General features: G+C 34.1%; 1 protein-coding gene across 6 annotated transcripts; it reads right to left on the reverse strand.

Moving 5' to 3' along the window:
* Positions 1–356: 356 nt before the first annotated feature.
* On the reverse strand, positions 357–12,974 carry LOC137807058 (probable inactive DNA (cytosine-5)-methyltransferase DRM3). 6 transcript variants are annotated; one of them, XM_068607489.1, is made up of 12 exons: positions 12,897–12,974; positions 12,709–12,779; positions 11,622–11,741; positions 10,489–10,588; positions 10,313–10,359; positions 9,257–9,361; positions 7,325–7,423; positions 5,885–5,984; positions 4,380–4,483; positions 2,917–3,016; positions 2,605–2,684; positions 357–1,834 (listed from the first exon to the last, which is right to left on the reverse strand). In XM_068607489.1, exons 3-12 carry the CDS (start codon positions 11,727–11,729, stop codon positions 497–499), a joined length of 2,181 nt encoding a protein of 726 aa, XP_068463590.1. In that variant the 5' UTR covers positions 11,730–11,741; positions 12,709–12,779; positions 12,897–12,974; the 3' UTR covers positions 357–496. The 6 variants fall into 6 exon arrangements, with proteins under 6 accessions (XP_068463590.1, XP_068463588.1, XP_068463587.1 ...); XM_068607487.1 differs by having other exon boundaries at positions 11,622–11,734; positions 12,897–12,972; XM_068607486.1 differs by lacking the exon at positions 12,897–12,974 and having other exon boundaries at positions 11,622–11,734; positions 12,709–12,848.
* Between the last annotated feature and the right edge of the window lie 210 nt (positions 12,975–13,184).

Consider the following 13,184-nt stretch of genomic DNA (forward strand, 5'->3'; position numbering starts at 1 on the left):
ACAATTAAATTATCAAATCACAAGCATCGATCAATTTAATTTTCAAAATTATAAAAAGATGATAATTTTAACTTGAGTTAAATATATTTTGGCCTCTTACAAATAATCAAAATTTTATCTGGGTCCTAATATTCTTAAATTTTTCCATGCCTAATAATTATTTTATTTTACTTTTGTTCAAAAACAGTTCACACAATGAAGTAAAATATTTTAGATAACATTTTAGAAATTTATGAACTAAACTAATCGATATCAATAATTCCATGGAGTAATTTGGGGTATTATTAGCGAGATAATCTACCAATGCATTTACTTACATATATGAACAATTCTTAATGACAATTAACAAAGAAAGATAACTACTACCAAATATCAGGACTGAAATTTATAGGAAGAGGTATCCATACAGCAGGAAAATGTTCAGATAAGAAGGGGACATGACATGGAAGGCATTGAATGACATAATTTTCTACAAGATAGAAAAGACAGATACGAGTCACTTCCTTTGACACAGACCTCTTATACGTTGCAGGACACGAACACATTCACAAAAAACTGAAAAATCAAGAGCTGAGAGACCTACACCTGCTTGAAGCCTGGAAGTAGAGTAAGAGCAAGGGTTCTGATAAATGACCAGGTCAAAACCACCAAATTTAGTGATTAGACCTTCAAGTTTTTTACTTGTCAGCTTTTGAATATCTTCAATCTGAACCAAAGACCCAGTTTGCCCAGATTGACGCCACCACCTCTCAAGAATCTTCCTTTTCTGTGCAGAAGTCTCAACTGAGACAACAGCTTTTATTTTAATATCAAGCCGGTGTAGGGCAATTTCTGCCCCACCAATACCACTAAAAAGTGACAACATTGTCAGTCCACAAGGGAAGATGGGCTTTAACACAGAAAGATGATACCCCAATGTGTCTGTCTGGAAGCAGTATTTCAGTGATTTAAGCCTTTCGGCCAAATTGTCCTCTGCAGCACGAGTGTGATTCAAAGGGTAGCCTAAAATGAGCTCCAACTGTTCAGGCTCTACAGGACCCAGTTTGAAGTTTCCAATCCACACAAGATTCAACCCACGACAATAACGAATAATGTCTTTCTGCAGTTCAGATGTGAGCACCCCACCCGCATCGGCTAGAATATTTCCTAGTCTATCACAAGTTTGAGCTACTCCACTGGTTTCACAATAGATGCTGCTCAACTGCTTCCTTGAATCCCAAGGTGGCCACCATTTCTTTGTCCGTGGCATTGCTTCTTCGATAGTCATAGGTGGCTTTGGAAGGATGTGGAACCTGTTTTCAACTGGGAGATTGTGTACATAACCTTCTATTCTGTCTAAAGCAGAAAAGGACTGAGAATTCACAAATTCAGGTTCAATACCATATAAAAACTGAGACATCTTTCCCCATGAGTCGTAGGATATATTTGAAACATTCCCAAATAAGAAAAATGGTGGCTTTGCTGCCACGCTACTAAGACCCCTGGATGGATTTGGTTTGGGACGTTTTGACAGTTCAGCAACAATGCTGTCAACCCTCTCTTCCACCAAACAAGGATCAAGACAAGAAATTGAATCATCATGTTCATACTTGGGCCTTTTACCTCTATCATTCTCCACAAAATTCAAATATTGGTCAGAAACATTGCTGGGAAATTCATCAATTCCTTTTTCTTCCTCCTTCACCCCAGTATCATTGTAAATTTCCTCCACATTGATGTGGCTTGATTGTGGAGGTTCGTGGCTAAAGTTCTCAGCTTTCACTTCTTCTGTACCACATAAATCCATATCTGGTTCATCTTTGATCCCCACAGAATAAGCAGGAGTAGTGGGAAACTACACAAGCAAGAACAAGAAATTTCACCACTCAGCAAAAACTTGACTGGTTTTTAGTACAAAAGAATAACTTGGCACAATACAATTTTATACGGAACATGCCAAACACGACCTTAACCTTTACTCCTTAGGTTTCTTAGCACAATTGTTCATTTTATGTTACGCCTAACTCAATTCTACAATAGTTTGTAAGATGAACATTGTCCTCACCATATGCTTTATTTTATCATTATCTTTAGTTGATGTAAGATTTTTCCAATACCAAATAAGATTTATTTATATATATATATATATATATATATATATATAAAAACATTTTCATTTATGAGAAATTTTGACATATTATAGTTAAGTTATAAATATCCTTCTGTGTTTCTGTTTCTTTTGGTACAATTTTTATTTTAGTTAGCACAAGAAAACATTTACCATGTTGACTCATTGTAAAAGAACATGAATACTATAGTGTTTAATTTTGATCATGCAATGTAGAAAATGTAGGCAAAGCTATTCAATAGTTATCCTTTAAATTTTCAAGCTCCTAAAATCCCAGAGGGGCTCACTTCGACATACAGACAGTGGACATACTTGTCACTTACCACAACTTCATTTACATGCATAAAGCGTAAACTAAAAAAAATGCAAATATGATTCTACGTAACAATGTTCATTATTGATAAAATAAAGAATATAATTATATATAAAAAAAACAAGCTGAATCACAAAAAATGATTGAACATATAATTTGAAATATAACAACTAAAAAGTCTAACCTTATATTCCATCACATAATCGATACCATTTTGTTCAGCAAAAATAAAGTTTGCAAGCTCTGAAATCGGTGCCTCGGAACCTGAACAACAGACAATTGCTAAGCTAAAGATGTAATACTAATAATAAGCAAACTGAAGTCAAGTCCTGATAAAAAAACATGTATGAAAAGGAATAGATATCATTTTCCAGAATCCAGTGTTATAAAAGCCAATGATACAAGTTCTATTCCATTGATGTTATCTCACAATTTGAAAGGCAACACCACTAATCTAATCTTACGGCTGCATACTTTAGAAAAGATCAGTTTTCACCTAATTTATCAATTGCCGATGATACTTCATTCTCAGAGAAGCCCATTTCAAACAATTGAAGTGTTTTTGCCATAATTCCAAAGAGTTTTTCATTGCTGACCTAAGATCCCAGAAGTAACAAAAATAAGATGCATAATACAGTCATAACAAGATAGATAAATCAAAATAATAAGCGGGAAGATTTCTATATGGGAGATACAAGTACAAGACAAAGAAAGAGGATAAAACTAATTTCAAAAGTAAAGTGTAACATAAGAAAAAGGGGAAAACTCATTAATACAAATGTATACTAAATCTATCAGACACATCCACATATCTGCCAAGGAGACACCTGAAAGTCACTAATTGAATCTCCCAAAAACCTCATCAATAGAAAATGTATAATTCCTCATAAAGCATTCACTGTAATTATTTTAAATAAACGTCATTCCTCGTGCCTTTTATTATCTTCACTTGATTGAAATGGCTCCTCTTGCATCTTTCAAGATGTTTCCTCTTCTTCTCCAAACTGTTTAAGGAAATCTTATCGCATTTTCTGGGATTGCTCTCAAAATCCATCTCCCTACAGTTATCTATACTTAAACTACTATGTATGTGTTCTACCCTTAAATTCACGAGTGTACTTTATAAGTTTTGGATGTATTTTAACTTTTTGGATTTTTCTGGGTTACCAACTATCAAACTCTTCAAATATTTCATGCTCTATGCAAAAAAGTTGTATTGAACCCTATAAAATTTTGTTGAACTAAACCATTGCTCCTAAATACATTTACACTGAATCATTGCTCTTTGTTTCCGTTTGCGCTATTATGTTGGGTTCATACCCTTCAGAGTAGGCTAAGCGTTATTCAAAAGCTATTTTGGGTAGTACCTATCTGTTCCAAGGATTATTTGTTTTTTACTCTTTCATGTATCACCCAGATTTGCTATATATAAATATTACTACCTAAGGGAGACTTTTCAAGCTATCAGATATATACTTTCTCTTTTTCTTTATTTTCTCAAGTCCCTCTAACACTACTAAAATTGTGGCCACTCATTATTCTCTGGAAATCTTAAATAATCTACTCAAAATGGATCAAGCTTCTACTCATTTCAAACTAAAAACCCCAGTTCACATGAGAGGAAAAGGCATGCACAGAAGAAATTAACTAACTAAATAAATAGTCTTTTAAGAAAGAATTTGTATTTTTTCGCTAGACGTAAATTATGACATAAGAATCACATCCAAGTCTTTAAGAAAAACAAGTAGAGGCTATAGTTATGTTCCCTTCAAAGGTCTTGCTTATTTTGTAGCATTGTCTTTTTTCTCTCATGAATTAAGTTCATAACAATGTAGCAACAAGGACCATAATATCTTGTCTACTAGATGATAAAGATGAGGATTAACTTAAAAACATGACTTGCATAGCACAGTATTTTATCTCCTAAAAGATCTCATTAAATGGGTAAAATATCAAAACCTCATCTCTCTCATAGGTGATATCTTCTGGTTCCTTTTTCAATTTTTTAGCAATCTGCAAAGCAAAGATGAAGTCCACCAGCTCAGGAATTGATGCTCCATGACCTACATAAAACATGTATCAAGAAATCTTCATTGTTGCAAGTAATACATAAACTTGCTCAAATCCTTGCAAGATATGAACTTTTATCTGCATAAGTATACATATTATTCCAAGAAGTTAATTAGATATTGACAATCACTTCACTGTAAAAAACCTATATAGAAAAAGTATAGAAGTATGCATATTTTAAAGCTCGCTCAAATTATTCATAGTTAGTATTGTTTTCATTTCTGTCAAGAGACCAATGTTGGTCTACCTAAAATCTTAATTATAGAATATTCACAGGTCTAGTCTAAACACTTCAATACATGCTCAACAATAGCCTTTTATTCATTTACATAGTAAGTTATACTACTGACATCAAGTCCAAGCAAGCACGCAAGAATTAATAACTCAAGCAAGGGAAAGGCTTGCATAACCATTTTTACAAGTGGTCAATGCTGCACCCTTTTTAACCGCCATCAAATGTATCTTCTCTTTACTATTATTATACATACTCTCTCCACACAGGATTACTTTTCCCAACTCCTCTAGGTCTAAAAGCCCCTTCCGTCTTTTCTAATGGCTCACCACTACAAATCCTCATCTAAGTATGTTTCCTAGAGCCCTCCACAAATCTTAATGGGATAAGTTTAGGTCCATTCTAGAGGTGCTATCTTTAATTCTTTTGGCTCAAACTTCTCTGCCACTGTCACATAATTTTTTGACCTCTACTGCTGCCACTGACATTTTTGGTGATAGAAAATCACAAGTTTTCTTACAATGGTTATGGACTCGTATCAAGAAGGGAGAAGGAGAAGAATAAAGAAGGGGCATAATGCTATCCAAAGGGTGCATGATATATTGTTTAGGACCAAATGTTCTTGATGGTTGTTGGAGATCTCACATCAACTAAAGATATGACCAAATTATAATATATAAGTAGGTGAAACCTCACCTTACAAATCAATTTTGTAGGGTTGAATTAGGCTTAAAGTCCACTATCTAATATGATATTAGAACTTATTAGTGTCTATCCTAGTGAGGTTTGGTATGCCTATTATACATCCCATTATTGGCCGCCCTTTATTCTCACTCTCGATTTTCTCAACGTGAGGGATGAGTTGGAGATCCCATGTTGACTAGAGATATGACCAAATTATAATATATAAATGTGTGCAAACCCCACCTTACAAGCCGGTTTTGTAGGATTGAATTAGACTTAAAGTTCACTTTTTTAACAATGGTGATCAAGAATGGTGGACCACATGGTGGTCCATGCTAGCATTTTGCCTCAAGCAAACATATCTATTGAAGTGATGCACTACTTCCTTGGCTACTCAAGACCTATAGAATACCTTTCTATGTCAATTATGACGAGAAGAATATGGGAACCGTGCAAATGAATAAGTACATTCTCATACCAAGCTTGCGGATTGCAAATTCAACTTCCTCCATACAGAAGTTCATCATCAATAAGGAACCTCTTTTATCATCAATGTCTCTGTTAAGTTCATCAAGCTCCTACAAGAAAGATTTTGTTGATAATTAAATTGAATTAGCCAAAACCTATGTCATAATGAGAACCATGTAGAAAGAAAATATTGCTACAAGACACAACAAAGAGACTAAATTGTCAAGGTCAACAAGGGCTAGCTGAAATACATCATGATGCACATTTAAGTTAATCCAAGAAAGAAAAAGTAAATGCATCACCTCCTAGTAGTAAAAGGGAATCAGTGACCACAACTTTAGATAATGCACATGATGCAACAAACAGGTGCAAACCACTATTATCAAAGTCCTACGGATTACAATCCAATCCATTTCTCAGTTCCGAAAACATAGATTGACAACAAATAATTTTTTATGCTACATCACACTATGAATCAGTTGAATCATATGATTCTGCCCACAACTGGGTCAGACATGAAAGTGGATCAGGTTGTGCGACCTGGTTCTGGAAACCCTAAAAAGTGAGGCTTTGTCAAGGCCCTTTGAGTGGGCCCAACCACCGGTAAAAGGACCTGTTACCTTTACACTATCTTGGCTAAGAAAGTGAGATCTCTAGTTTGATAGTCCTGATTTGTCTTTCCTTCATTTACCCAGCTTTGACTTACTTTGCTAAGCTAGGATTTACATTCTCAGTTAGGCAGGATGGTGCCCTTGGTAACTACCGGAAACTGCTGTGAATATTTTCTTTTTTTTTTAATTGTACAAAAAGAAAAGGAAATAGCTGATCTTTCCCCTTGAATATGACACATTTTTAAGAAAGGCTACTTTTGTTTAATCCATTCTCTGCCTCCCCAAATACACTGGTGATACACATGCTTGCTACCCATACTCTCCTACCATGCTGGTTGAAATCATTATATGTAAGGTGAATGCAACAAACTGGTGACTAAAACTTTAGATGATGCACACAGTATATGCAACAGACAGGTGCCACAACATTTCAAAAACATTATACAAGCAATTTTAAAGGTTGACAATAGGATACATGAATATTTGAAAATAAAAATATCTCTTTGAAATTTGAGATGAAGTCGACATATGAATATACCTGAACATTAAAAAGATTAAACCAACATATAGTTGCAGATTACAGCTACCACAAACATGTGACATTAATAGATCAGAACTAGCTGATAAAAAATAAAAGCCTTGTTCCACTAGTTGAGTACAGCAACATAAATCACACCACACCATTTGGCTCATTTGAAATATTCAAGTTCAAAAACTAAACTACTCCTACCACGACTTATTAAGATAATAGAAATAATACACCAGTTTCTCTTTTCTCTAAAATGACTAAATTTTGTAATAAACCAATTGATGATTTCTCAGGAATAAGAAACAGGTACCTCTTTTGCTAGGTTGACATTGGAAATCTCTGGAGGATCCTTATCATCAAATAAGCTATCCAGAGAATCAGAAGACAGTGAATTTGATTTTCGAAGAGCCTGTGTAAATTACAAAGCAAATCGAAAAAACAGTTAAAAGTTTTACATAAACCATTACAGAGTTAAAAAGTGAACACATTTCAAGCTAACTAGATTTTTCAAATAATAAAACAGAAATAGCAAGACAAAATCTTATTCTAGGGTGAGTCCTGGCTCATAAAAGCACCTTGACATTTACAACAATATTAGTTACAGTCTAGTTCACTTGAATGCTGATGAACGCCTTAAAATATATTTAAACAATTGCATTCAGTGAGGCCTATAATAAATTCCCCCACATGCAAAAATTTGCATAAGTGAAATACAGCTTGGCAGGCAGGCACTATCGAAAGAAGCAAATTGCACAATTAGGAATTAGCACACAATTCTTCAAGGACCTCTTGCTTGGCACACTGATTTCCAGATTCATATAGCAATCAGTGCTATTAAATTGCCATAGTGATTGATTATGGTGCCACATTTTGGGGAAAACAACATACAAAAAGCATTGGGTGTTGCAGTTTTAAAAATGCTGTCACCAAACCAATGTCATTGTAGCAGTCTAGTGACAGTATGAATGAAATTGCAGATGAACATAGGAGATTCCCTCCTCTTTGGTTTGGCCCAACTCTCTCTTTTCATCTCCAACAAGTTTACATCCTTCTTCTCCATCTCCAACACCCTCTCTCCTTTATTCATCCAAGAAACTCCTCGTTTGTCATATCACTCCTCACACTAGAATTGGACCTCTCAAGCATGAAATTTGCAGGAATAGACATCAACAAGTGGTCCAATAACAGCCCGTTAACAAATGATAAAATAGGTCCAACAATAATCACTTGGATAGGTTTTGGTATCAAAATGAAATCAGAGGAAAAGATATAATGAACAGTGTTCTCAGATTTATTCATGCTGTAAAAGGGGTACACAAACATATAGATACAAGATAAAGCTGGAGAAAAGGAAATTTTAAGCTAAATCTAAATTAATATATAGAAAAGATTAAGCTATTATCCTATACAGAAAATATCCTAAAAAAAATAGGCTATTATTAAAATAATACAAAAATATTTCCTAAATCTGGAACCTAAAAAAATCAGAGCCATATCTCAACAAATGTCTTCAAGACTCATAGTGGTCACTATGAATGGTTGGTTATGCCATTTTAACCACAATATTCCTGCTTCTTCTCAAGGAGCTATGAACAACAACCTTTTCAAAACTCATCTTAGAAGACTTTTTAATCTTCTTTGATGATGTCTTGTTTTGTATCCATTGAAGATCATGTGAAGAATTTGAGGGCAGTGTTCTCGTCTTGAAGAGAAAATAATTATATTGTAGGAAAAAAAAGTGCACATTTGCAGTTAACAATGTGGAGTAATAGGCACATTATTAATGCATTTGCAACAAATTATATATATTTTTATTATTAATGCATTTCAATTATTTATAAACAATATATGTATAGATGTACACAGCACCACAACATTTTTAAAATTTAATTCTTTAGCACAAACAGTGCTGGAAAAGAAGAAAGTATATCGAGACTCCAGAGAGGGTGAATAAAGCTAGGAGAAACATGGAAAAGGCGAGATATGAACTAAAACTTCAAGGAAAAAAAGAATCAAATTTTGTCATCATTCAATAACTTCAAATATTTAATAGTTCTCTCTAACAAAACAATTCAAATGATACAAGAAGAAATATGTTGCATTGAACACCTTCACATCCAAAATTCTAACTGCAGGAGCCTAAAAGACCATTGGTATTACTTAAAAGTAAGTCATAGGGATAAATAAATTAATCATCTAAAGAAATGTCTAAAATTGTGGTGGAGAATAGACACCTAGTTACCTCTTTCGAGTGACCATAAGGATAGATATTTGGGGCACTTGTACCACTGGTTGCATTGTGAAAACCACCAAAAGAATCACAAGAGTCACAATTGGATTTATGAGCCTAATCAATTGGAAATAATAGTCACTGATCAGGATATTAAGTCCAGAGTTTAGAAAGCATATTGGCAGCAGTATCAACATATGAAGAGAGCAAACACAGCTGCTGAGTATCATTACAAGTTTCTAATCATTAAAAAAATTATAGAAAGAATATCCTTTCTATTCTGTTCTTTCCTGTTCCCCTCTTTCTTTCTCTTTCCCTACTAAATTCTATATCAGAATCAATAACACATCATATTGGAGTAAATGTTCATTTTGATCCTCTAAAGATATACTCACAATAAGTGGTACCAACTTGGTCCTTTGATGACAATAATGCCGTTGCTTTCATCCTTGTAAGGACCAATTTAATAGCACTTTTAAGGGTCAATCCAATGGCATCAGTTGATATTGAAGAACTATTTCATAAACTTGCAAAGAAGCACTAATATGACAATACCTATCTTGAAAGAAAAGTAGGAAACAATATACTACTAACTGATACAGAAAATAGAATACAAAGTTCCCTCAAATAGAAGAGATAGGACATAACAAAGTAGTTAGTTATCTGCATCCCTAAAGTAAGAAATGACATTTATCGCTATTTACAAATGGATATTTGTTATGTATTTAAATTGCTAGCATACCATTGCACTAGACACTTGATAACATGACATAATTTAAGTCTCAGTGCACAAGGTTCATATGATTCTGTGGGTCTAGCAAAATTATTTCCGCACTAGAATTCATGACTACATATGCAAGCAATATGTAAATCAAGGACCAGGCTTATAAAATGATAATTTGAATCTTCATGTATATGCATATTTGTCTGTACAAATAAACTTTTCTCATCTCAATGAACATGCACATCATTAAGATATTGTCATTATTTATAAATTTAAAAGGTAAACAAAGAAAATTTCCAAATCTTAAACCCAAAAACACACTAACATATTTTTTGTCTACTTACAGAACATCTTAAGAGGGCCTCTAATAAAGTTTCAGAATTTTCTTCACCTGCAAATTTTAAAGAAAATCAATCAGACCAATAATACTTCAAGCAGCAGAGTGAAATATCTCAGAAATTTATCAAATGTGTCATGCATCTGGTGCATGACATAAGTATGTGGATCCGACAAAATGTACCATTCTCCTCAATCACTTTATCAACAAGGCATGGTAGGAATCCCATTCCAATAAAGAATGCTCGCAGTTCGCCTCCAGACGAGCTAGCACCATTGTCCTCCTGGTAATTATGAAGGAAGAAGTTAAACATATGAAAATTATGAAGAAAAAAATGTTAAACATATGGAAATTATGAACAAAAAAAATGTTAAACATAAGAAAACAAAAAAAAATGAGAAATCAATTAAGACCACTATTTTTATATATGTTTTATGCTATTAAACAGACACAGTGAACAAATGGAGTTCGTCATGTTACAACGTATGTAGAGAGTTGTAAATGAAGAAAATTCAGAAAACTGGCACAATAGGGTTACGGCAAACAAACAAAATCAGTAAAGACTTTTGAATCATTAATAATTTCACATATAAGAATTGGGTTATCCTTTTCATACACAGGACTAAGATGTAGATACATTTTTTCATTTCAATATTGGAATTTGGCTACCACAGTTAGTTCCTCGTTAAATAGTGCACTGCAGCACTGCTATAGTCACATTGAGAATGGAGAAACCATGTTTACTACTTGGGCTGTTGTAGAAGAGAAGTTTGGTATTGTGGCTGCCATGGGCTGAATAGCAGCTGTAGCCAAAGGGATAACAGCACCATGTGTTGATTCGAAAACAAAATTCAAACATAGGTGTCAGGGCCTTTTTGAATTTCAATTTTCAGAAAGAAACTGCGGCTGTAATAATAGTGAAAATGATAAAGAAAAAGACTTTGATTTAGAAGAGGATAATTAATGATTAATATTTCTTACTTAGGGAAACTTGTATTTGACTTTTTTCCAGTTCTTACTTGTATGTTTTGTTAAGACACCAAAGACTTTTTGTTGTTAATTATGAATGTCATGAATTTTGGGTCATTTTAATCATTTTTGAAAATCTATCTATAATTATAGGATAGATTTTATGAAAAATTTCAGAATAGAAGCTACCCTACTATATGCTATAAGCTGTAGAACTTTTTGGGTCAGCTTCTGCGTACTGGAATTTAAAACACTCTGATTAACATCCAGAGAATGGGTAAATAACTAAGGGCATAATCATAGTGCAAGATGTGTATTGTGTTTATATTGAGACATCAACAGCATACCCCAACATCCCCTGAAAATGTAGTATAAGGTGGCAACTCATAATCCAAATCCTCAGCTTTTGGAACCATAACGGTTTTTCCTTCTCTTGTATTTGAATTCCCCGCCATTTTGCCTGCATGCTTAAGAACAGTGTGTGAGTGTGGTTGCATCAATACAATGCCTATTTCAACTTTCTAGTGTAATGACATGCCTGATTATACTGAAGTAAAACATCTATAAACCATGGTTTGAAACTCATCACACCGCAATTGGGCTATTTTTTGTAAACATCACAAAAAACCGCAACACCCCAACAATGCAGGTAAAACAGCCACATCGGACTGCATCAGACCGCAATAGGCCGCAATATTGGTTTGTAGCCTTTACAAAATTACTGTCATTCTTCCTCTTTCTTCATTACGTAGATTTTGAAGGGTTGGAAAAATGATAATGAGTTATTAATGAGGGAAATGTGGAATTTGGGAGGGAAAACATGCAGAATAGTTAAACAGTCATGATCAAATATTTTTGGTTCAAACATTAAACAAATTGACGCCGCAACGGCCACAATGCCTACAACTGCATTCACGACCACAGTTTCAAAACATGATATAAACAACTCTTGGTTTTTATGGCGGAATTGATAACATGCAAAGGCATAATCATAACAACAGTAACAGTCAAATATATAAAGAGGGAGCAACTATAATTAACCACTTACAGTCATGTAACATTAGTGGCGGGGGAACTATTTTTTACAAATTTTAATCAATTATTTAGAAGCAACTAGCGCAACAATATAGCACCATCAGTATATTTCCTAGCTAACCTGCTAAAACATACTTGGCCCTATTTTAATTCTTATTTTAGGCTAATTCCTAGCTTAATCGGATAACAGTAATAGAAAACATGTCGAGAAAAAACAGTTCTTGAAATTCAAGAATTTCATACAGGCAGAATTGGTTTCAAATTGCAATCAGAGGTCGTAGTTGCTGAACCGGACCGAACCGGTTCAGGCTCATGCAGGAACTGAAATTGGCGAAAACAGCAAAAAGGAAGAAGTTGTGAGAGGGAGAAACGGAAATGCAGGAGGCGAATGATGAATACCTAATCAGAGAGAGTACCGGCGCGTGGTACACACTCGCTCTACAGCCGCGTGAACCACGATTGAGATTCCCCTAGACAGAGAAGAGAAGAAAATAGTAGTAATTGAGATTTCACGGTGACAGTAAAAGTGAAGTGATTATATATAAGCACAACAGGAACACATGTCTTAGGGGATTGGTGGGTCTCACTCATGCCATCTCAACTGAGTCGATCACACATATTTTCCCTTTTTGTCTGTGTTCGATCACACGTACTCCTTTGTTTCACAGTTGGTTCTTTTTTGGGGGTTAAAACGTCCACATAGGACATGCAAACCTTGAGAAACAGAGGTGAACTAATTGATCATTTATGATAGATAGTGATTATGTATTAATAGATTTTTAATAAATAAAAACTTCACAATAATTATCTCAATCCTTTATATTAATTTTAATAATTAAAAATATTTTACATAACTATATACATTTATTTCTTTA

Source organism: Phaseolus vulgaris, chromosome 3 (genome assembly GCF_000499845.2).
Source record: "Phaseolus vulgaris cultivar G19833 chromosome 3, P. vulgaris v2.0, whole genome shotgun sequence".
NCBI lineage: Eukaryota > Viridiplantae > Streptophyta > Magnoliopsida > Fabales > Fabaceae > Phaseolus > Phaseolus vulgaris.